At 38.7% G+C, this 24,334-nt stretch overlaps 2 protein-coding genes and 1 pseudogene across 3 annotated transcripts; all 3 read right to left on the bottom strand.

Annotated features, from left to right (window-relative positions):
• Positions 1–866: 866 nt before the first annotated feature.
• Positions 867–3,981, bottom strand: LOC146390200 (type-2 ice-structuring protein-like). The gene is made up of 6 exons (XM_084923228.1): positions 3,789–3,981; positions 2,383–2,459; positions 1,791–1,927; positions 1,582–1,701; positions 1,179–1,284; positions 867–1,040 (listed from the first exon to the last, which is right to left on the bottom strand). The coding sequence occupies exons 2-6, from the start codon at positions 2,441–2,443 to the stop codon at positions 967–969; spliced, it is 498 nt and encodes a 165-aa protein (XP_084779354.1). The 5' UTR covers positions 2,444–2,459; positions 3,789–3,981; the 3' UTR covers positions 867–966.
• Positions 3,982–9,104: 5,123 nt separating this feature from the next.
• Positions 9,105–10,304, bottom strand: LOC146390199 (Fc receptor-like protein 5; annotated as a pseudogene). The gene is made up of 3 exons (XR_014799407.1): positions 10,298–10,304; positions 9,855–10,152; positions 9,105–9,743 (listed from the first exon to the last, which is right to left on the bottom strand). The product of XR_014799407.1 is annotated as an Fc receptor-like protein 5 (transcript).
• Positions 10,305–10,990: 686 nt separating this feature from the next.
• Positions 10,991–23,631, bottom strand: LOC146390198 (Fc receptor-like protein 5). Its single transcript, XM_084923227.1, has 5 exons — positions 20,833–23,631; positions 15,263–15,526; positions 14,873–15,130; positions 13,151–13,294; positions 10,991–11,454 (listed from the first exon to the last, which is right to left on the bottom strand). Exons 1-5 carry the CDS (start codon positions 20,861–20,863, stop codon positions 11,414–11,416), a joined length of 738 nt encoding a protein of 245 aa, XP_084779353.1. The 5' UTR covers positions 20,864–23,631; the 3' UTR covers positions 10,991–11,413.
• Positions 23,632–24,334: the final 703 nt, after the last annotated feature.

Genomic DNA, 24,334 nt, shown 5'->3' with positions numbered 1-24,334 from the left:
TGCATGAACAAGTTTTCTAGTGCAGAAGAGGAGGTCACAATTAAGAAATGTTCCTTAAATGAAAGAAACAGGTACATGAGATCAATTTTATATGTGAGTCAAAGCCCAAAGATGAATCAAATATTACAAACACTGGTCTTTGCAGAAAAGGAGGGAATGACTTGAGTGATTCTTGAATTAACATCAGGAGGCGCTACAATGCTAGCCTCAGTCTTGCCAGAGTTTAAAAGAAGGCAGGAGTCAGTCACTAATCTGGGATAAACAGGGTGGACAACCTGTCCAATCGGTGAACCTCAGCATATATAGCTGAATGTTATCAGTATAGGAATAATAAGAATGCAAGGAAAATACTGAATAACGCTAAACTAAAGGAATGTGGCCAGAAAGAAACTGAAAATAATAATTAATCCAGGATCGAACCTTGTATAATCATCAATAAGTCATTAGATTATTGTGTTTTATTATGCTTACTATCAAGGATTTAGGCCTTCATTTTTGTCATTTTCCCTGTGCTCAGAGATGAGTACATGCACAGCAAGCTACAGATATGTTTCCTTGTATTGTAATTGTCATGTAGAGAAAAATCTTAGTTTCCTCTTACTTTACTGTATACAAAGAGAGTACTAAGAATACTGTTGGCAGAAAGACAGAAAGTAGTTTAAAAAAAAGTTGAAATTATCATAGCATGCTCACCTAATCTGGCAGCACATTTAAACATCAAGGAGTAAATACAAATTGTACAACACATCTTAGGTGTAATGGTCTGGTAACTGGTCAAGATAACTTGTACATGCATACAAGGTAGAGAAAAAATAATGTATATAACTGCTTAAAATATGTGTATGTGCCACAAAAGAAGACGGACATGTTTGCTTGAAGCTTTAATGCCGCAAAAAAGAGCAAACACCATCATACATCAGTGTGTGTTTTATGGGAGTTTTGTGCTTGAGTGTCAGTCCAACACTGTCAATTGACAATATTCTTGGCGCAGACAGATGGCAGACGATATCCACACCATGCATCAAGCCAGCAATTTGAATCTGCAAGATTCAAGAGCAGAAATCATTCAAATGTTACTCAAATGAAAAACCTAAAGAACCAGCCTTTATGGCTTGTATATTTGATCACTTCAACCAGTCATACACATTAAGCACTCGTTGATAACTGTTCTAAATTACCTCGAGAACTCATCTGCAGACAGTTCTCATAGTAACCATTACTGGGCTCTCCCCAGCACCATTGTGAAAAGGAGAAACTGGTCCCATCACTCCAAAACCAAGTACCCTTGTAGAAGACAAAATTTGAAAAAAAAAAAAGTAGTTCAGACAGGCCTGTGTGTAATCCTAACCAACAGATCAGCTCACTTTAATGCAACCACACAGAACTCTCTGTATATCTAACTGGCAAATCTCACATTAGGCATATTATTTACCTGGTTAGTAATCTCTAAAAGGCAGATCCTCAGATCTCCACCCAAGATTGTTGATTGACAATTTTGACATAATATTGTATATGTTATCATTAGTACCTGCCTCAGGTTTCACTGCAGGTGGGAATTAACATTTTCTTTTGACAAAATACCTTGAGTCCTTTGCTTCCTCCAATCCAAACTGGTGTGTTGCCAAACAGCTGCATGATCCTGTGGTGCTCCCAGTAAGTGTGCACTGATGCAAGATTTGCCCCCAAGCCCCAGCAGTGTCTCTTCAATGAAGAGGGACAAAGCAGAGGTTTTTTAAAACAATGAGTGGTTCAATCAGGTGTTAAAGATGATAAAAGTAAAATAAAATTACCTTAGCAGAATCCCAACTCATGGGTGTTTGATTGTAGGTAAAGCAGCGACTACCGACTTGAGTCCAACCGTAAGGACACCGGGCTTGATTCCAACCATCAGGACAATAAATGCACCTCTTGACCAGGTGACTCTTGGCTGTGGACAAATGAACAGTTGTACATGTGTCTCTGGTTAATATCTTATTTTGTATTACTTTTAATTATTATATATCCAATAACTGACAAGTCATACAAGTAACATTGGACATATAAACAATAATTAAAGGTTTGGTGGTGTACTGGTGTGCAGTTATGTGTATGAAGTACAGGGCGTTGTCTTTCCTTCACGTTGATAGATTGATATATATATAGCTGTATGCTTTGTATTTATTAAGACAATATAATTAATTGTAACAATGGTAACTTATATATCTTTTCTATTATCTTGGATTCAGCATGACATTAGTTATTGAAAATCTGGAAAATGCATTTCACTTGTGGGCATCAATCCCTTTGCTTTAACTCTCACAAATAAGATGCATATTTTACTATTAATTTGTATTTTTAACTACACTCACATATAAATAATGGAAATTATACTGTCATACTCACCACCAGCCGTGGTTACAGCCATCATTGCACAGAGAAGTGCACACAGAGTCAGCAGCTTCATAGTGGTGTTAGTGTCTCTGTGGAAAAAAAAGCTACTATCAATTCAATGGATTGAAAAAGGATGAAAAAAATCTGAGTTTGTCACAGAACATTTACAAAAGATATTAAGACCAGCCCAACATACTGTTTATTAAATTTTACACATTTATATAACCTGGAACTATTAATAAAACAGCAGTGACACATGTTGTTTTTCATACTCTTCTTGTATGAATAGTGTGTTAAAGACAAGCTGTGCTCTGGTGAAAATACACTGAAACCAGTGTCATTAACAGCATTTGATAGTCTACTATTATATAAAAAATTCTCTTTGGACCTGTACTTGTCATAAAAGAAATAAAGCGGCTACATTTACTTCAATATGGGAGTGTTTTCAGAACCATCTTCTAGAAAAACCTGAGTGAAACATCTCAACAGACTTCAGTGTCACACACTGATTTTCTTCCATCGATCCTCCATAAAACCATCAGGCTGGATCACAAAAGGTGGAAATGTTTCCATTGTGAAGGAACTGCAGAGCAGGAAACAGTTCATACTGCTAGCTTTCACTCTCCAGCAATTCAGTTGTATGTGGTGACACTTTCAGCAAACTGGTGTGAAAAGAGCTCAACATATCTGCATTTCTGCACACTCTGACTGGAACAAGACATTGTGGAAACCAGCAGCATATTTGTGGATTTCTGCAAAATGATAAAATGGCCATTGTAGGAGAGATAAAATGACCAGAGCAGAGAATGACTCATCCTTTTCTGTCCATTCCTCCTCTTCAAGTCAAAGAAAAAGTGAGAAAGAGTGTCTATCAGGGCGATATTCTGAAACCTATACCACAGCACGCCCAGCAGATCGGAGAAACCAACTAGAGACTCCAGAAAAACTATTTAAAACATTAGCATTATGTTTAAAACTATAAAATCTGTGATGCCATGTGATGTTATAATTTAAGACAATTTCACCTCTAAACTCCAGTCAGAAACTACAGCTAGCAGTGTTAAGCAGTTACTCAGTCACGATCCCAGACTCAGTCATCCACCATGTCCACTCAGAAAGGGAGACAGGGCGAGATCAGGCATTCACAAAAGAGGCTATTTAAACAAAAGATAAAAAAACATTTCTTCAAATCAAAGAAGCAATAATTCCATTCAAATATTTCTCTCTTCATGTGTTTTCTTTCCAGAAAACAACATATGACTGCAAAACCAAATATTTTCAAACCATTTCAGATCATTCATCCTACAATAAAAGGATAATCAATGTTTGTAACATTAATTTAACATCACAATTTGTTTTCTGTTTTCTGCTGATGTAAACAACCAACATGGCTTATTTAACTCCTATTTTGACTGTACCTGAAGCCAGGAAGAAAAGAATGAAGCAGCTCTCCAAATAAATGGAACGGCCTCTCCAGGTTCCAACACAGAGTGGCAACAGTCGTGGTCCAGGAAACAGTGGGACACAGTTTCTCTCTGAGTGCCTGATTTTTAAACTGTGACCTGCATATACGTCAGTGATGTCAACAGAAAGAGGCTTAAATTCATTGGAAATGCAAATACAGATTCCATCAGTGACGCTACTTTTATGACTTTCATGACTAAGTGAAATGACACATGAACTCTCTCTTACAGTCAGCAGCATCACCCTCATTACTGTCTTTTTCCTGTCCAAGCCCTGCTGTGTATTTCATATTGACTCTGGCAGAATGCCTAAGCTCTTGGGGAAGTGGATCCAGGTGAATCATCTTTATGGATCCTGTTGTGTCTTCTTCAAACTTTCTAATTTTAACAAAGAAATAGTTATTCTCTTTTTTTATTTTAACCATCTACCTCTGATTCACCATGTCCCTGTGAATGACGCAGAGGGACTTTTGAATGTCCCTTTAAGACCTTTTTCACCTCACGTTTTTGTTGTTTAGTTTTAATGTTCTTCCTCTTTATATAAAAATTGAAAGTCTTCATCCATTACAACATCCTCCTCCTCCCACACTGACTGAGTTACTATGAAAGAATTTAGCCTGTATGTTCCTTCATTCCACCAACATCCACCGTTTCACCACCAGAGATGGGCAGTAACGCGTTACTGTAATCCGATTACTTTTTCAAGTAACGAGTAAAGTAAGGGATTACTATTGCAAAAAAGGTAATTAGATTACTGTTACTTTCCCGTAAGCACGCTGCGTTAAACAGCTGTGTGCAGATCAACAATGGATAATATATCGAGCGCGGGAGAGAGTATGAGCGTGCAGTGTTTAAAGCGTGGAAGTACTGACCTTACTTTGAGTTTGATTCTGTAAAAAGTGACAAAAACATTAGCGTCCGCTGTTCACTGCGTGGGAAGAAAACTTCTTTTTGCAGCGAAAAAAAACCCCTAAACTTCCAAGCAAGCACGGAGTGCGCTACGACGTAATGGGAAATTCACAGAGAAACTCCCGGATTCTTCCACTGACATAACTGCTGCGACACACCTGCACCAGGGCAAACATTCGCCTGCTAAACAGGTGAAAATAGAGCAACAGGACCGCTGAGTCTTTCATTTTATTTATTTTCTGCTGTGTTTTATGTGCATCTATTTGAAAGACTGAGTGCAAACACAAAAAAAATATCTTATTTTATGTGCAGGAATGTGCAGAAAATAGGTTTAAATGTTAAACAAATTTCTTCCAGTCAGTGAATGTTGCATATAATTTATTTTTTGCTTGATGCATAAAGTTAAAAGGTTAAAACTAATAAAACAAATTTTAAAAAGAGGTTTTTCATTTGATTACATTTTATATGATGGATTAGGCAGAAAAGTAGAATTGGGCTGAAAGATCTATCACTACCTACTCAGGGTATAAATCATGTTTTAATAAGTAACTAAGTAACTAATTACTTTTGAAAATAAGTAATCAATAAAGTAACGGGATTACTTTTGGGGGGAAGTAATCATTAATTAGTTACTGATTACTTTTTTCAAGTAACTTGACCAACACTGTTCACCACATTGCATGTAAAGTTCTTTCACCTTTTCACTCTTTTCCTTTTTTATCACTTACCTTGTGCCTTTTTCCATATCTACATTCATCTGTTTGTTACCTACTTGTTCAGCTGTCTCTACTTGGGATGATCCCCCATCCCGCATCTGAAGCATTTCATATTTTCAGATACTATATGAAGAACAAAGTAAAAGTTATCGATTCAACCTTGAAAAGCAATGCTCAATTCTTTATCCCCCGTGAGAGTCATTAAAACCTTTATTTTAAAGGAGAAAACAATGTTTTAAGCAAGGAGATTTGCAACCAAGAAGCATGATTTTAATAGCAAAGAGGAGCTGTGCATGCTTAGACAACTCCTGCTTCGTTTCTGATGAATGATGGAACACTGGTGATTGTAAATGGACTGGTTTTTACATAGCACTTTTTTTTATTGTACTTGAGCACTTGAAGCACTTTACACAACATGCCTCATTCACCCATTAATGCAAGAAACTTTTGTCTATGCTTTCTGTCTCTTTTTCCTTTTTTTGTGTTTTCTACTTAGCATTCACCACCAATCTTAACATGCTTTATCCAAAGCACGCTCTCTGCTGAATCACCCGTAATTATATTCAGAATGTTCAGTTACTTTGTTTTTAGGGCTTCTTTATCTTTCCATTCTGGACTTTCTCAGCGTGTAGGTTTAGCTACTCAGTATCTTGCCGGAGCTTCATTTTGCAATGCCACACCCGATCAACTATCCAACAGCCAAACTAAACTCCTTCACTGAGGAGTGGTGAGTCAGGTGCTCCTGAGCCGAGCTGGTAGCAGTTCCTCAGAAAAACCTCAGACAACCTAATGAGCAGCACGATGGAGTCATTCTGCATCCCCAGACCCACCCGTATACCTATATATATATATATATATATATATATATCCACTCAGAGAGAGAGAGATCAGGTATTCACTGAAGCAGTTATTTAAACAAAATACAACAAAACATTTCTATAAATCAAGAAACAATTAAAAAATGTCTTCATGTGAGTACTAACTTAAAGATAAGTTTCCTTTTTTTTACTGCATCTGAAACCAATAATAAAAGTCTGTAGAAAAAAATAACGTGGAAATGGCCATAGTCCTGGAAAGGAAACAATGGAATTGAGGTTGGAGCACACACATTTATAAAAACATCTTTTTTTTATTTTATGTAGTGTGACCTGCAATTACTTTATTAATGGCAATCAAAAGAGGAGTAAATTCATTGGAAAATAAAATACAGGTTCCACCAGGGATTCTGCTTTTATGACTAAGGAAAGTTTCATCACACCAGTCGGAAATTCTGATCAGGAGCATTATCCTCAGTACTGTGTGTTTCCCGGACAAAATGTAGTTTATTCAGAACTACCAGGCTAAAAATAGAGGCTGGGTTTGAAACAGCAGTTACTCAAAAAAAAAAAACAACCACAGGACTGCTGCTCAGGGACACCAGTGCATCACACTTTAAAACCAGAGTCTTCCTCAGTACCTTCATGCTGAAAAGTACACTATACCAATTTGGTGTCAGGTAGCAAATGGATTTGATTGCTACTGGGTAATTGACTTTACATTATTTGAAAAAAAATAATTACAAAGAATCACATTCTGATTTTATGCATATTACATGTTCAGATACTAGAAACTGGTGGAAAATTGAAATGTATTAATGGACCAATTCTTATGCTATTTTCCAGGTTTTTGTAGACCTTTTTCATGCAATGAACGTTTACCAGAGGTTTGGTGCATACTGTTTCTGTATTTGTTGTGTTGGACTGCAAAAGAACAGGCTTTTTTCCTGGCCTTGTCTTCAAACAATCTTAGTTCCTCCTGCCACAGATCCAAGCAGAGGTGATGAACAGATGAGGAGAGAGAGGAGTTCAGTCAGCATCAAATAAGTGCTCTGACATCTTGATTTTAAAGTGATGTCAGTTAAAAGAGGTGGTGCACATACATTACTTTTTATTTGATTTTAACCATAATAATAGAGACAAATATTACTACATTAGCATTAGAAGTGCTAGTATTGACCTATGAAGCCTAGCATGAAGCTTATTTGACATATCATTGTTTTTGTCTTTTAAACAAAAAACTCATCCAATGTAAGAATTCTGCAGTTTTCAGTTCAGCACAAAGAGCAGATTAAATCACGAGGTAACAATGTAGGCAAAACATACTGGTGATACATGATTGTTATTGTTCATCATGATCTTCATCCTCAGACACTCCAGTCAGAGATGATCAGACTCTTTCATTGTTGTCTCAGTTTCAGCTGCAGGAGGAACAGAAACTTTACGTAGTGGGACTTTTTTTAAAAGCAGAATTTAATCCCATGTAAGCAGTGCTATACAAAAGTGGCACTTTCTATTGTTGCCATGAGATCTAGCTCTGACTTCTCACCTCATTAACAACAATAAGAATCCCTGATGATAATTGTCTGTCTTTATCTGCTGTGACATTTGTGCTGAAAACATCAATATCTGTCTTCATTTAATGAACATCAACACACAAACATGCCTGAGGTCACCTGATGAGCCACAACCAAGAGTCTGTTTCACAAAGTGTAATGAGTTGTGAACCCACGTAATGCCACTGTGGTCAGTTGGCATCTACTGTCCAACTGGAGGAGGCTGCAAATGGAAAACATTCATCTTTCACAGCAATGTTAATGTGTTGCTGCTGCTTTTAAGTTATTTTCAATCAGATGTATCTATCACCTGATTTCATACTTGAATTATTGTTAGACTGACAAAATAAGTTTGAAAAAATAGTTTTATGGTGGATTTTCTGTCATTTGTTTGGCAGCTAAGCTATTTGTTTGGAGTTGTATCTGACCTTTGACCCTGTGGAAAATTAATATATTCTCAGTATGATTTTTTTGTGTTGTGCTCTTACCTTGAGTGAACTTTTTGCCCATGGATATACATAGTATGAGTATACCAGTGAACAGGATGAACAAAAAGACTGTGTAAGCCAGCCTGGGAAGAGACATCAGAGGAGGAGAAGGAGGAGGAGCAGCTGTAGATGGAGGTCGAGCTGTGACACAGAAACGGTTTTGTCATCATCTTTTCTATTTAGGAACAAATGTTACATGAAAAGTAAATAAAGAAAATTGACATTTCATGTAGTGGCACAAGATTGCTTCTAAAAACTGTGGAACGACTTTAGAATAGGTGCCAAGTGCTGTTACGTTAACTTTACCTTCCTCACTCTTTTGTCACGACCATGGTCCCTCCTCCTGCACATCTCCTGTGACTGAGAGGGCTTGTTACTAGCTGTGCTGGTACTACCCTTGATGGTGCACCAGTAGCCCTGACAGCTAAGATGTTGTTTACTTTACACATTTTTCTGCATGTATTGTGAGTTTATTTTTATTTTTCTCTCTTAGGGAAGTGCTCAGTATGCCAGATTACCAGTCCATGGCTGTCATCTGGCATTTCATTAAAAACAGACAGTCATGGAAATCACTGCATGGACTGAGGAACAGAAATCACTGAGTGCAAAGACAGTGCACAGTGTTTTGACAAGTGTAGGATAAAGTTCTAACATACAAAGAAGAAGCCATGATATAAACACGATCCAGAAACATCTTCTCTGTGCTAAAGTTAATATAAAATGGACTCAGGAAAAATCAGGAAACTATTCCCTGGTTGGATGAATCAAAATTGGAAATTATTTAAGGAAAACATGGAACCTTTGACCTCTGAAGAGAAGCAGGGTGTGCATTTGTGCCCTATGGGACTGACAGTTTGCACATCTGAAGAGGCACGATCAGTGCTGGAAGATATCTACATATTTGCCTTTGTCAAATCAAAGGCAAACCGGGAGTTAGAGAGTATTGTTGTGTAGGTGGGTGAAAAAGCTTAAAGGTTAATCTGACTCTATGGTTCAAATGTCTGACTGAACTATATGCTGCTGTGGTGCATTGTGGGTAATGTAGGCACCAAAAACAGAAACAGGATGATGACTGTTTTGATTTTGGTTTTACTCCTAGACTACCAGATAACTGTTCCTAAAAGCCATCAGACAAAAGCTTCATGAAACCTAACATCATCATCATCACCTCTCACTTCCAGCCAAATCTCTGGTGACTCTCCTTTTGTGGGATGTTCACACTTGTAGAAGCCTTCGTTCTCCTTGGACACATGAATAAGGCCCAACTTTCCTTCAGGCCTTTTTTCAAAAGAAGCACCATTTCTGTAGAAAGCAGTACTGAAATTGGACGTAGACTCCTTTGCATATTTTTCCTTATAGGAGCAGTTTAGTGTCACACTGTCTCCCTCAGTCAGAGGAACAGCAGGACCCTGCAGGATGACACCAGCTGAAATGCAGAGAGAGAAACTGTGGTCTCTGACTCTGGTTTTTGTCCTTGGTAACAAAACTTTATTTTCACTTAAGATACAACATCAACAATTTGGCATTACAAGCTTACTTGTCACTCTGATGTTGATGGTGTTGCTGCACTCCCCGCTGTCAGACTCACACCAGTACACTCCACTGTCTGATGGGTAGACAAATTTAATGGTGCAGGATGATCCATTTAATTGGCCCCAGGTCTCAGATGAAACAGAAGACCTTTGTGGAGGTGTTTCTCTTCACTGTCCAGCTGCTGAAGCGGCCTGGCACTGCACAGCTCAGAGTCACAGTTTCATAATAAAAGAAGACTGACCTGCTGGGATGGATGCTCAGAGTAGCACAGACCCATTTTATTCCCCTGATGTTCCACAGATCTGACTCCAACTAAGAACTTCTGTGATTTCCAAAAAGTACCACAGAGTGTCAAAACACTCAGAAGTCTATGCAGTTACACAGTGAAGACAAATGATAAGAGGATTATTAATGTTCACGCTGCACTGAAAAAGGCTCATGACTCACAAACCATAAACTCGTGTAAAAAGAACTAAAAGTAACATCTGTAAGAGAAACATATTGATTTACCTTTAACGAAATCCAAGCAGTGGATGAGAGTCCACAGTGAGAAAGAGACTCCATGAATTTCATATTATAGAAAAAAACAAGTCCACAGTGTGTGGGAGAATAACACATTTGTCTCTTCCTTGTTTAAATCAACACCCGTGTTTCAGTTTTAATTCTTAAATTCAGGAAGTGTGCTCAGATGGCCAGTTTTGCTTTCTACGGTTTTAAAGGTTACTCAGTGAATGTCCCCAAAGTTTCTGTCAGCCAAAATAAGAGCTGTCTGAGTTAAGCTACTTCAGTGCTTGATTATTTAATTACTAACCAGAGGGGACACTGGGTCATCTTTTATGAAAGGAACTTTCTAAACCAAGATTATAAGCATTTTAATTACTTTATATAAAATGTTCAGATTGCATTAAAATAAGCAACAAGTGTAAAAATGCCCACAAGGTGGAGACAGACAGACACAATGCTGATGAGGACATTTGTGAGACTATTTTTCACATTTTTTGATGTCAAAGGCACATCTGCCTGGTTACTGTTATTTCTTCATCCCACTTACCACAGCAGATAGTTTCTCTAATGCCAGGTTACAGATTAACACAAGAGTATCAGAGTATGTTTCATACATATATTTTTTTATGTATTTAGAACAGCAGTAATACAGACAGACACCGACACATAAAATGATACATTAAACCACAGGACATATTATAAATTAAAGAAGTATTTGACAAATCCCTTACAGCAGGTTTATAAAAAACAATATACTAGTTTGTATATACAATCCTATATAAAACAAATGCAGCCTGGAGCGTGAGCGGCACTGGTGAAGGTTTGCACTCGCAGAGTGCTTCTTCATAACATTGTGACATTCAATTTGTCCTTTAAACATAAAACTCATCAAATGCAAAAATGAGACAGTTTTCTGTTCAGTTTATATCATTTTAGATTCATACAAAATCGAACATCATTGCTGCTGAGAGGTTATTAAGGTTGAAAAGATCAGTGTAAGACTATTGCTTTAATCCCAGTGATATGTTGATTGTTGATCATCGTCTTCCTGCACTCGAGTTACAGACGATCAGGCCATTTCCTTTTAGCCTCAGCTCGAGCTGCAGGAAGAACAAAAACTATTTATAGTGCGACATTTTTCAAAGGTGACATTTAGTCATGTATAAGCTGCTTCATACAACAGCAACAACAACAACACCTCCTATTGTTTCCAGAGAACCAGCTCTGTTTCCACCTCATTGACTGTAATAAGGATATCAGATAACTGTCTGTCAGCTGTTCTGCCACAGAAATGACTCAACAGCAGCTGGAAACTTTGCTGTGAAACGTGATGCAAACAAGTGAACATCCATCCTCGCTGCAGGAGCATGAACATACTCAGACACAACCAGGGAGCTGCATCACATGGTGTTATTTGACTTTGCACCACTGTGGATGCCCCGCTCCCCTTAATGTGGTTAGACTGAACCAAAGATTATAATAACTGTTTCTACTCTATGGTTTCACTCAGTCAAACAGACGTTGCCTTCAGGTGACAGGTGACAGTTATCTATGTGTTAGGTCTGATATCATTAGCTTGTTCTGGCTCCAAATGCCCACCAAGCAGCAGCTTAAGAAGCAAAGGTAAAATGGTGAAATTCTGACAGTGAAAATGTCCAGGCCTGCATGAAAAAGAGGACATTTTAGATTTAATGGAGGCAGAAGTTAGTAGTAACCTATACTGTAGCCTTCTGACTGGTAAATAACCTGCTCTACCACCAATACATTCACACACACACACATAAAAAAATGACATTTTGGCTCACAGCACTGCATTAAACCCATAAATACTTGGTGCCAAGATGGGAAACACAACAATCAGCACTGAAATTCCATTACGATTACATAATTTCATATTTCAGACCTTAATGTGAGATTTTATCATTTTGCTCATTCTTTTCAAAGCTCTTGATTTTTTTAAAAAAGGTGAGGCCTACTCATTTCAAGCTGTAAGGTTGGGGAAACCTGCAGTCAGCTGAGACTGAAGAAGTCACTTGGATGAGTGACCAATTGTTTCTACCACTGAAAACATTACGTCCAGATGAGCAGAATCAACTTTTTGGGTTCAGGCATCAGGTTGATGCCTGATGCTTCAGGTCTGCAACCTCATGCAGTCAGATTCCATCTTTAAAGCAACTTTTGTGCCTGATGACTAAAGTAATAAAATCCAGCCTGAACGTCATGGATCTAAAACTGAACTTCAGAAATTTATTCACAAATAGTGACAGAGTGAGGTAATGCTACTTTTCTTTGATAATCTCCCAAAGCATTGCAATATACAGAGACAAATACCAAAACAACACTGGAGGTTTAAGAGTTATTATACTCTCAATAAGAACGCACATTTACAGCAGTGGTGTAGCTCACTGGGTTCAGCAGGTGATGCACATGTCATAAAGCTAATACAGAAACCTGGGCTTTTACTCTGAGTTCTGCTCCCAGCTTTCATGTCTTCTCTCCACTGTCTTATTGCAATAAAGGCCTTCCAAAAAAGTGCATGTTAAAGATCAGTAAGAGAGGCGCAGCATCTGCAAGTAAGCCTGCAACTAGTGTGGCACCATGCGCACAAGGGCTAATGGGTTAAAAGTCTGACATTGTGAACTTAATGTCCAGAGTGAAATTTTAGTTTTTGTAAAGTTTACTCATTATATATGATAATAACTCATTTTTGACATTGCTTCAGCACCTATGTCCTCTGACCCCTTAAAGATAATTGACATAAACCAACATAATCAGGATTTTTTGAAGTTTTCTTACCTTGAGCCCACTTCCTGTAGGTGTACACAGCCAGTATGAGTATACAAGTGTAGAGGATGAACAGCAGGATGGTGCTCAAAAGTTTGGGCAGAGCGATTGGAGGAGTAGGATCAGGATCAGGGGTGGTCACGGGAATATTATTCTCTGTTAGGAGATAAAGTTTTATCATCAGTTCTTCTGTTTAGAGCGAGCGTTAAAAAATGTTAATTTAAAATCCATATTTTGTGTTGATACATATGCAGAGTTTACTGTGCATTTCACAAAAACAATTCAAGGAACCACATCATGACATGAAAAATAGAGCTTCTGTGAAATGAGTCAAAGTTTTCAGCATAAAGATATGAGATGTATGACAAACCTTATACCTGGCCTACAGTACCACTTCCTGTGGTAGAACCGCTGCATATCCAGGAAGCAGCTCATATATGTGAAAAAACCTGACACGCTTCATGTGACATTTCATTTCATTTGCTACATAGTTAGATTTTTCAGATTGGTTTTATAATGAAACACACAGTCATTTCATTTCTGGATAAGAAAGCAAATTACTCCATAAATATTTTAAACCAAATCTAAAATTCTAGCACATTTCTCTTTTGACCTTTTTATTTATTTTCTTTTTTAGTAGGGATGTCGGCCGGCAGTGTGTTCTCATTCTGGGTCATCGATTAAAGCATTTATTTGCCAAATACCAGCTTCATTTACATCATAGTTGTGTGTTTAAGAAAAGAACTGGTTATTTTTCTAGTGTCTTCTCTAGACCCTAGGACTCTAAGACACCAGAAAAAACATGTGATAGAGTGCAAGATAGTGACTTTGTACTGTGTACTGTGTGCAGAAGTCAGGACGTCAGTGTCAGAGAAGTACACGACAAGGGTGTTGCAGGACATGTAACAGGATGAGACAGTCATGAGGGGCGTGGTGGGAATAACAGATGGGTTTATGATGGGGTTGGGATGACATCAGAGATCAGCTCTGAGCTCCTTATTTGAGATGGTGATGGACAAGCTGACAGATGAGGAGTTTCTGTGGACTATGATGTTTGCAGATGACACTGAAATTTGTATTTAGAGAGGAGTGGGGAACAGGTGGAAGAGAGCCTGGGGAGGTGGAGGTAAGTTCTGGAGATAAGATGAATGAAAGTCCCTAGAAGTAAGCTAGAATACATGTTTGTGAATGTGGGAGATAGTGCACAAGAGAGGCAAAGAAGAGAGTGCAGGCAAGGTGCTGTGGGCAGAGATGAGTGTCATGAGTGTGAGTTATGGCAAAAGGATAACAGGAAGAATGAAAGGGGGAATTACAAAATGATAGTTACAGCTGCTGTGATATATAGTTTGGACAAGGTAACACATCACTTCTCCCACCTCACAGCTGGAGGTGGGAGAAGTGACGATAAACAGCGAGAATAAAACTGAAAACTACTTGGTTAACTTTTGATTTAGGAATATAAAACTTTAGGTTAATCAATGTCCCGGAAACGTTAAGATTTAGTTTACTCTTTAAAACTTACAGCTTTAAACCTGACTTTCACCAGGCAGCATAGAGGGGTAGACATACTGGTGCATTATGGTGATACAGGTTTTGCTAATAAGTTGTGGTCAGGTTTATCCAACATACATCCCATTTAATCACCAAGTTATAACTGAAACTTCTTTATGTATGTAAAAGTATTTATAAGCTGTCAGACGAAAGCTTCATGAAATCTAACATCATCATCATCACCTCTCACTTCCAGCCAAATCTCCGGTGACTCTCCTTTTGTGGGATGAACACACTTGTAGAAGCCTTCGTTCTCCTTGGACACATGGATAAGGCTCAACCTTCCCTCAGACTTTTTTTCAAAAAAAGTACCATTTCTGTAGAATGCAGTAATGAAATTGGACGTAGACTCCTTTGCATATTTTTCCTTATAGGAGCAGTTTAGTGTCACACTGTCTCCCTCAGTCAGAGGAACAGCAGGACCCTGCAGGATGACACCAGCTGAAATGCAGAGAGAGAAACTGTGGTCTCTGACTCTGGTTTTGTTCTTAGTTACAAAAATTGCAAAATGTGTTAATTTTATTTTTACTTGAGATACAACATCAACAATCTGACATTACTTAGCAAGCTTACTTGTCACTCTGATGTTGATGGTGTTGCTGCACTCCCTGCTGTCAGACTCACACCAGTACACTCCACTGTCTGATGGGTAGACACCTTTGATGATGCAGGATGATCCATTTAATTGGCCCCAAGTCTCACATGAGAGAGAAGACTTTGTGGAGGTGTTTCTCTTCACTGTCCAGTTGCTGAAGCTGCCTGGCACTGCACAGCTCAGAGTCACAGTTTCATAATAAAAGAAGACTGACCTGCCGGGATGGATGCTCAGAGTAGCAGCTGCAGGTTCAAAAACATCAGGTTAAAACACATCAGTTGACATGTAGTACACGCAGTGTGAGAAGATCAATGACATAGATGCTGAAACCTTTTCTGCCACTGCATAGATTGAAACCAGCGACCGTTTTGGACAAAAGTTTCCACAAACTCAACATTGCCAAGAACGACATGGTAATGTTAGGCTTTTAAGCCCCACGCCCGCTACCAGGGGTAAAAAGGAGGAGCTCACGTTTAATCGGTTATAACACTGTGTCAGAAATATAAGTCCCGACATGTGTGGTATCCACAAAAACCTCTGAATCTCAGTTAAAATCTCATATAAACCATTTCTACAAAAACTAAACAGAACGAAAACAAGTCATGATTAAACGAACAGTTACGTAAATGTCTGCTAAACAAACAAAACCAAACAAGAAATTCTCCAGACTTTATGTAACCGGCTAAAGAAAGGTGAGTTATCTTCCAGAGATATCAACGATTCCAAACACCAAGTTTCACCACACTCTGACCAAAATTCACTAAATGAGCCGCAAAAGAAGACCACGAACACATAGCAGCGCAAATGCGCTAAGACAGAAATTGGCTTACTGTTCAGATTTCGCAGTTAGCCGTTAGCCACGTGATTATCAGCAGTTTCCACGGCTAACTAATCGCATCAGAGCCATTTCCGTCAACAACCTACATTTTAGACCCACCTACAGACACGTGACTGGATGGAGGTCACATGTAGTAATTTTGGGGCCACGTTGAGTTTGGCCTTGCAAGTTCTGATTGGTTGAAGTGACGGGAACGTGGCATCATTACTGTGATTCTATTGGCTAAAATGATTAAAAAGAGGTGTCAATCATGCAAATTTACCAAAAGAAACCAAAGTTACAGCCTCTCAGAGTTTAAAGGGCCAGAGGCCAATTAAACGCTACATGCGCATGGCAGAAAAGGGCCATTACTATGTAAATGTGTGGTTAATTCTTCAAAAATGTATTAAAAAACAAGCATTTTTAGGCATGTTAATAAAATTAATGAATTTCTGCTTAGTTTTATTTTGATACCAAAATTGTAAGCACAGAGTTTGTATTTGAGGAGAAATAATCAATTAATTTTGGGCATTTCATTTTAGAGCAGGAAGCTCAGAAACCCCTTTGGGGTTCAAGATTAATGATTTCTTTGAAATGTTTTCTTTCCACTTTAATCTCTAATTTTAACCTTATTCCATTTCAAAAAAAAAAGTAATTGGTTGCACAAATTTGAATTTATTTTCAATTTTCTCAAATCTGCACTGCACATCAAAAGAATACTTTCACGTTCAATATACATACACTTAATTCTTTTAGTAAGTGACGCTTAATGACACGGTCAGCTTTTCATGGTTGATCATGATTGACTACAACTGGTACTTTATGTCTGTCAGCACTAAAGGACTTGTTTCACAGCGCTCATCTGATTAACCAATACTCAAAAAATGGGAAAGTCCAAAGATCTGAATGAAGATCTAAGAAGTAACATACAAAGACACAGACTAAGACACACGATCTTGATATTGGGACAGAGGGGGAAACTACGGTGGCCCCTAGAGACAAAGCACGTACAAACTCCAAAACACTTGCAAACTCCAAAACACTTGCAAACTCCAAAACACATGCAAACCCCAAAACACAACGGAAGTGCTCCAGGACGCTAGGGGCAGTGTTGAGCTTTTGTTACCTAGTAACTACACAAGCCAGGAAGTACCAATGACCGGATTTGGGGTCTGCAGCCTTAAAGGCCGCATTTTAAGGCCGATTACGTCACAGCGACATGGCGAAGGCTGTCCCAATTCAAAGGCTGCTCGAAATGCGGCCCTCAAATGCGTCCTTAATTTCCCTGAATTTTAAGGATGGGTCGGTGTAGCCTTCATGGCCCAACATATCCCAGACTTCATAGCGCAGCAGTGGTGTGGATAATTTTGCCGAAAAAAACGGCGGAAGCGGAGCGGACAAAGAGTAAACTTTCAGAAGTAAGTACTGAATATTATGTCACTTATTTATGCGCAAATGTTTTTATAATGAAGAACATTAAAACATTACTGTTGGCCACATGTCGGGAAAGTTATGTGACATTAGCGATGTTTGTACTAACTTGATTTTAAAGCCTTTACTTCAAAATATACGCCGTTCAATAGTTGACTTTAATCTTACAGAGAATCTGATGATTTTATGGATAATTAAAGTCAGTCATATATCCACAAACACAACAGGCTGAAAGTCAGTGATGCTCCTCGGTTTGCAGTCCTGAATATCACGGCACAAGCAGGATTCACTGCACTGTTAATGTTAGCTATGTTATATTGCTGCCTCTGTTCGGTGGTGTCGAGCCAAACGGACTTTAACGTGTGTTTGAACGAGCTGACGGTTCACTCGTTAAGCTGAAAGAAAGATGCTTTAATCACAGGAGTCACACATGTGTCCACTGTACCATCTGGGAACTCTTCTTGTTGAGCACTCGTAATAACACAAACACTAAATCCTCCTGTTTGTAGCAGTGTATACACCTGAGACTGTCACCTGTCTGTCTGTCCTGCACTCTCTCTCTGTTTCTTTCTCTCTGATTGTGTAATAAAAGTATGAACATGTATTTATAAGTTATACTTGTGTTTGAATCCTGCAGCTTATCACACATTTGATTTCCATGTGTGACAACTGCAAGTGTCCAGAGTGAGGACAGACTGAGGGACCCACTGCTGCACATCATCTGTGAGGCTTTGCACCCCTGATGATCCACCAGGACAAACTCAGCAGTGTGTGAGGAAGAGGAGGAGGAAGAGCCAGCAGCAGCTGACAGATGGAGAGAATAGACAGACTGTTCCCTGTTTGTGAAGGACTGCTAGGAAAGTTTAACATAACTAATTGTCTGTCCTGAATCAGTCTTATTAGGTAATGTTCAAATAATTTTATCATTCCAGTGTTTTCAGTGTGGGAGAAAGTACTCAGGGCCTTCAAGTTACACACTATGAAAGGCAGCAACAAGTTTAATATTCAGAAACCTAAAGTATGTATCAGCAGCAGAATGGAGCTAAAAATAAATGTTTGTTTCAGTTCTATGAAGCTTTGAGTATTTTGGATTAGTAGCACTGCTATGTTTGTTGCATCATATTGCTGTAATTGTTTATTTGCTTTAAATATTCTGAGGTAAGTTGATCTATAGTGTTACATCATATTCTATAAGGATGTTATGTGTTTGTATACTTTCTGCCCAGTTTGACCCATTTAGCAGAAGTCAGCCTGTTTAAGGCTCTGATATCTATTCTGTATGACTTAAAGCAGTTATGACATGGTCTGATTTTCTCCCCCAATAAAGGAATATTTAATATATCAGTCTACTCTTCATTCTATCAGAAACAGTTATCACAGCTCGCACATTTGCTTTTTCCACACATATATAAGCATTGAGCCAAATTTAGTAATGCCAACATATTAAAAGAACAATATTTGTCTCTTATATATAATACATCTGTATATACACTGTCACAGATACTTGTCTTTAAGTGAAGCTTTAAGGTGATAGGAAATATAAATAAATGCAACTTGAATCTTTACTGAAGCTCAGTGTTTGGCACAGAGTTCATGTTCACTGCTGTAATGGCTAATAATGATTAATATAATAACTATAATATTGGCCATATTATATTTACATTACCAAAGTGATATGACTTTAGTCTCATGAACAACATTAACTAATTGTTATTTACTAACTAATCTTAAATGACTGTTCAGTACAGAAATGAAGCCCAAAAATCATGTTGTACTGTCCTGTGGTCTCAGCCTCAGATACTTATCAAATCACACAAAGCTCTTGTAGAAACAAACAAACAAATGAACAAAATATGTTCTCCTTCATTTCTGTCAAACAAAGTTGTATGACACGTTTCCAGCAGTTAGTATCATGGTTGCTAGGCAACCTGGGAAGCGCGACGGAGACTAGACCGTCCCATACAGACAAACTTGCCGTTTATTTTGCAAATCAAGCTCAACACTGCCCCTAGCGTCCTGGAGCACTTCCGTTGTGTTTTGGAGTTTGCATGTGTTTTGGAGTTTGTACGTGCTTTGTCTCTAGGGGCCACCGTAGGAAACAGACATGGGAACAAGACAAAAAGAGAAGATGGAGAGGACGAGAGACATGATGGGCTGTGGAGAACACACATGGATGCACATGAAGGACAGATGAGACAAGGATGAAACACAAGGAGGAAAACCTGGGACAACTAAGGGAGACAAGACACAGAGGGAGGGGGAGCAAGACCACAGAAGGCGAGCAGACACAGACATAAGTGGGGAAAGCTGTAAACTCAATGACATTAGAAGAACCAAAACTCAAACCTAAAACTTCTTAACAAAGCAAAAAAAATCAAACATCAACAAATATGTTAACCTAAAAAAGTAACCTCAAAGAGCTGGGTCAAAGACCCAGAACCAAAAGATTCTGCCAATAAGAGAGGTCAAACTTCCCATCAGAGTTATGCCTGCAGCTTGTTGTTGGCTGTCACTAATATTTGTTAAATGTTAACCAAATATTTCAACCTTTTTTTGTTTAGTTTTTTAAAGTCATTAAAGATGTAAGAACAGTGGAAGAAACCATTAAAAGCCCACAATTACCACAACATTCACTCACCTGATGAGTGTATGGAAACTTCTGACCATGAATGTTCAAGAAAGGTTAATGTTAGCTTCAGGGAAAACTAATCCATGTAAATATTCCACCATGTATGAAGTGATGGGAGTTATAACAACCATGACAGCTGATGTCGCATTTACGTGTGTGAGAGGAATTCAAATTCAAAATCATAAAATGCACAAAATCAGGAATCTGCGCAGCTAACAGGGGCTTAGAGACAGATTACACCCGAGGACTCAAGTCATCAGTCCATCACAGAGCTAAACGTTCACAGACAACCATCCTTACCTGTGAACAATTAAAATAACTAGTTAACCTAACAGGCATGTGTTTGGACCGTGGGAGGAAGTTAGACTACCAGGAACTCACACAGTCCAAACAAAGACACAAACTCCACTCAAAAGACCCTTTAAGCCTTTGGCTCTAAGCCAACACGGCTCATTTCTCAAATGATTTACAGAAGAAAAAGACAAATATGCTTTCTGATGTTCACATGTAGCAAAGTCTTTTAAAGAATTTCAGAAACTGCTTTTAAAACTTTAACCATCATTTAAGAATCGACTCATTGCAAATGAGAAAAACTGCATGCAAGCTATAAATGTAAAAACAAACAAAGATCTGTTGTTGACAAATATGAAATAAAAAGTCAGTTTTCTTACTGATCATGAGGCAGACTGGTGCGATCATCATCCTGTTTTAAAGATGACTTTGTTTGAAGCCTGAAAACAGTAATTTAAACCACATCCTGCCAAAGCCTTCTCACACCGTGCACAGCAAACACCCACAAAATAACATAAAAAAACTCATCAAGTACCCTATGCTGGACCTGCAACACCTTTGCATTTATATCTAGAGACCATAAAGTCTAAATGTCTTCTTTTTTTCTGTTCCTTTAGAAAAAGTAGTTGAATGTGTGGAACATTGGAACATTTTCTGTATTAATATTACAAATATAAGCCACGGTTACTTAAACTAGGCCTAAGGTTGTGCATGTGCACAGTGGTATCTCTGCTAAAGTGTAACACTAAATTCAATTTTATTTATACAGCACCAAATCACAACAACAGTTGCCTCAAGGCTTTATATTGTAAGGTAGATCCTACAATAATACATACAGAGAAAAACCCAACAATCATACGACCCCCTATAGCAAGCACTTTGGCGACAGTGGAAAGGAAAAACTCCCTTTTAACAGGAAGAAACTTCCAGCAGAACCAGGATCAGGGAGGGGCGGGGCCATCTGCTGCGAGGGGTGAGAGAAGGAAAACATGCTGTGGGAGAGAAACAGAGATTAATAACAAGTATTAGGTGTTCTGGTAACACCTAGTGGTAAATCCCGAAGAAATCTTGCCAAAGGCTATTTGAGGCAACCAAGTCTTGCATACTTTATCTTGGCATGTTACGCCAATTTTGTATTAAAAAGTGGTCAATAAAAAGAATAGAACAAGAAAATAAAATAAAAGAAGTTGCTCATCACAACTTTGATGTCAAGTTAAACATACACAGATTGTCTAAAAAGCTGCACTTGTAAGAATTCATATTAAATGTCTTAAGCTTGCATTGTACCCAAGGATTCTGTAAAATACTTACATACTGTATAAAAGATGTCAATACAGTGCTCAGAGGCACCAGGTTAAAAACGATTAATACCAAGATGCAGTTTACCAACATGTCTGTGCAAATTTGTGAAATAATAGTCTACTATGGCCTATTAAGAAAGAGATCACAAAAATCACCAAAATCGAAAGTTTATTTCAAGGTAATTTTGCAGTCCAAATTAAAATCTGAAGAAATTCTCTCCGGGCATTGTGTGTTTATGTGGACGAGAGAGTCACACAGCAACAACAAAGAGCATAATGTAGTGGTTATCCCGAGCATAAAAGTATGTTTTGTTGATATAGTGCAATGTAAGAGTTAATGGAGTTTTCAGAGTCTAGACAGTCAAAAATGGTAAATGGCCTGCATTTGTATAGCGCTTTTCTAGTCCCTAAGGACCCCAAAGTGCTTCACACTACATTCAGTCATTCACCCATTCACACACACTGGCGATGGCAAGCTACATTGTAGCCACAGCTGCCCTGGGGCGCACTGACAGAGGCGAGGCTGCCGGACACTGGCGCCACCGGGCCCTCTGACCACCACCAGTAGGCAAACATGGGGTTAGTATCTTGCCCAAGGATATTTGGCATGCAGCCAGGAGGCAGCCTGGGATCGAACCACCGACCTTCTGATTAATGGCTGATCTGCTCTGCCACCTGAGCTACAGCCACCCCCAAAACACCTTAACGCCCACTCACACTCTGGGCCAGCTGACCTCAGGAAATCACATGATCACTGAAATCACTGTGAGCGACCATCTTTGAACAGAGGTGGTGGCCTATGACACCAACTGTCTGCCATCCATAATCCAGTTTTGAAGGCGTCTGGGAAGGGACGTTAAATCCATACTGTAGATCTGTGCAAACACAGAATACTGATTAGCAGCAATATAACAATTAATTCAATTCAATTCAATTCAATTTTATTTATATAGCGCCAAATCACAACAAAAGTCACCTCAAGGCGCTTCATAGATACAGAGAAAAACCCAACAATCATATGACCCCCTATGAGCAAGCACTTTGGCGACAGTGGGAAGGAAAAACTCCCTTTTAACAGGAAGAAACCTCCGGCAGAACCAGGCTCAGGGAGGGGCGGCCATCTGTTCTCTACTAGTTTAATTTCTACCACTCTTGAGTTTATCTTGTTGTTTGGGTTGTCTTGTGTGTTTTATGGTTCCCTTTCATGTCATTGTTTCATCTGTGTGCCCTTCCTCAGTGTCTCCCAGTTAAGTCAGTCTTGTCTTCATGTTGTTTTGTCATTTTGTCTTTCTAGCCATGTCTCTCCTTCCCTCCCTCTCCCTCCATGTTTCTCCCTCTCTGCGTCCCTCGCCCTCTTGCTCATGTGTTTGTTTCATCTCCCTTACCTGTTCCCACGTTCTCGTTCTTGTGTTTCATCCTTTGTCTCCCCAGTCCATCATGTGCGTCTGTTACTGTCCGTCTTTCCTTTGTTCTATTGTCAAGTGTACATGTCCTTGTCTGGGTCTCAGTCTGCATTCCACTTCCTCTTTTTATTTTCATGATACCTTATCTCATCTGCATTGTGTTCAGTTTGCTTCCGCTGTCTCGTTATGTTTAATTTCTTCCTGCTGTGCTCCCATGTGTTTCCACTTTCCTTATCACCCCTTTGTGTAGAGGTTGTCTCAGTCTTTCCTTATCCCTGTTCTGAGTCTCTTCTCCCCTCCCCTCATGTTTCATGGTTTCCTAGTATTTTTCCCAGTTCAGGTTATTTTTGCGTTCTGATTTTTACTTATTTCTTATCCTTGTCTGTGCTTGGATCTGCAACTCGCCTCACATAATCTGCAACAGCAGGTCTTGACAGATCTATCCTCTCCTGCAGCAAGCAGCACCAAGCCGCTGTTTGGAAGGTCTTTGAACAACCATTTCACAGAAAGAGACTGTCATATAAAAAAAATGCACCATTATAATTTGTGTGTAAAGTAAAATTATTAATTTGTCTTTTTTCTTTTCTACCTAAAATAACATATTGGAATGCACTGGAATATTTAGATTATATTATTAGAAATAAACCACTACAAAAGTCACTGGGTGGAGCTATATTCTGAGGACACCACACCTCTGAGCCATTGACCTATGCTGTTGAAGTTGGAGTTGAAATCAGTCCATTGGTTTATATAAACATGGATCTAGGATGCAAGTCCTCATAACATAGCTATCCACTCACAGTGAATTTCTGAGTGGCTCTTTTCTAATCATAGACATTGAATATTCCAATATGATATTTTAGAAAAAGCAAAACAGTAGTTATTATTTTACTTTATACACAAATTATAACAGTGCCTTTTTTAATAGGACACTGTATCTGTAAAATTGTTGCTCAAAGAACTGACAGTTACATCGTGCTTGCTTTAACATTGTTTTTTCTTTTGGATTTTTCAATATGCAAGTGGCTTGCTTAGCGTTACTTGCTGAAGGAGAGGCTGGATCTTTGGATGGTTAGAGGTCAATCAGTGACGAACGCAGCACAGGCCTGTGGTGTTTCGACCCACAACCCTGAACTGGACAAACAGGAGAATATGGATGGCATCTTATTTTTCTGTAC

Source organism: Perissodus microlepis, chromosome 3 (genome assembly GCF_051167445.1).
Source record: "Perissodus microlepis isolate ML-2025 ecotype Zambia chromosome 3, ASM5116744v1, whole genome shotgun sequence".
Lineage (NCBI taxonomy): Eukaryota > Metazoa > Chordata > Actinopteri > Cichliformes > Cichlidae > Perissodus > Perissodus microlepis.
The sequence above is the reverse complement of the archived record's forward strand: the minus strand, read 5'-3'. Positions and strand labels throughout refer to the sequence as shown.

What these genes read in the sequence shown, in the direction of transcription:
- LOC146390200 (XM_084923228.1), bottom strand. Translation starts at nt 2,443, where the DNA reads ATGAAGCTGCTGACTCTGTGTGCACTTCTCTGTGCAATGATGGCTGTA. An exon ending in GGCTGTAACCACGGCTGGTG is followed by an intron (nt 1,928 to 2,382) that starts GTGAGTATGACA and finishes ATTTGTCCACAG; the next exon opens with CCAAGAGTCACCTGGTCAAG. An exon ending in TGAGTTGGGATTCTGCTAAG is followed by an intron (nt 1,702 to 1,790) that starts GTAATTTTATTT and finishes TCTTCATTGAAG; the next exon opens with AGACACTGCTGGGGCTTGGG.
- LOC146390198 (XM_084923227.1), bottom strand. Translation starts at nt 20,863, where the DNA reads ATGATGATCGCACCAGTCTGCCTCATGATCA. An exon ending in ACCAGTCTGCCTCATGATCA is followed by an intron (nt 15,527 to 20,832) that starts GTAAGAAAACTG and finishes TTGAACCTGCAG; the next exon opens with CTGCTACTCTGAGCATCCAT. An exon ending in GATTTGGCTGGAAGTGAGAG is followed by an intron (nt 13,295 to 14,872) that starts GTGATGATGATG and finishes ATCTCCTAACAG; the next exon opens with AGAATAATATTCCCGTGACC.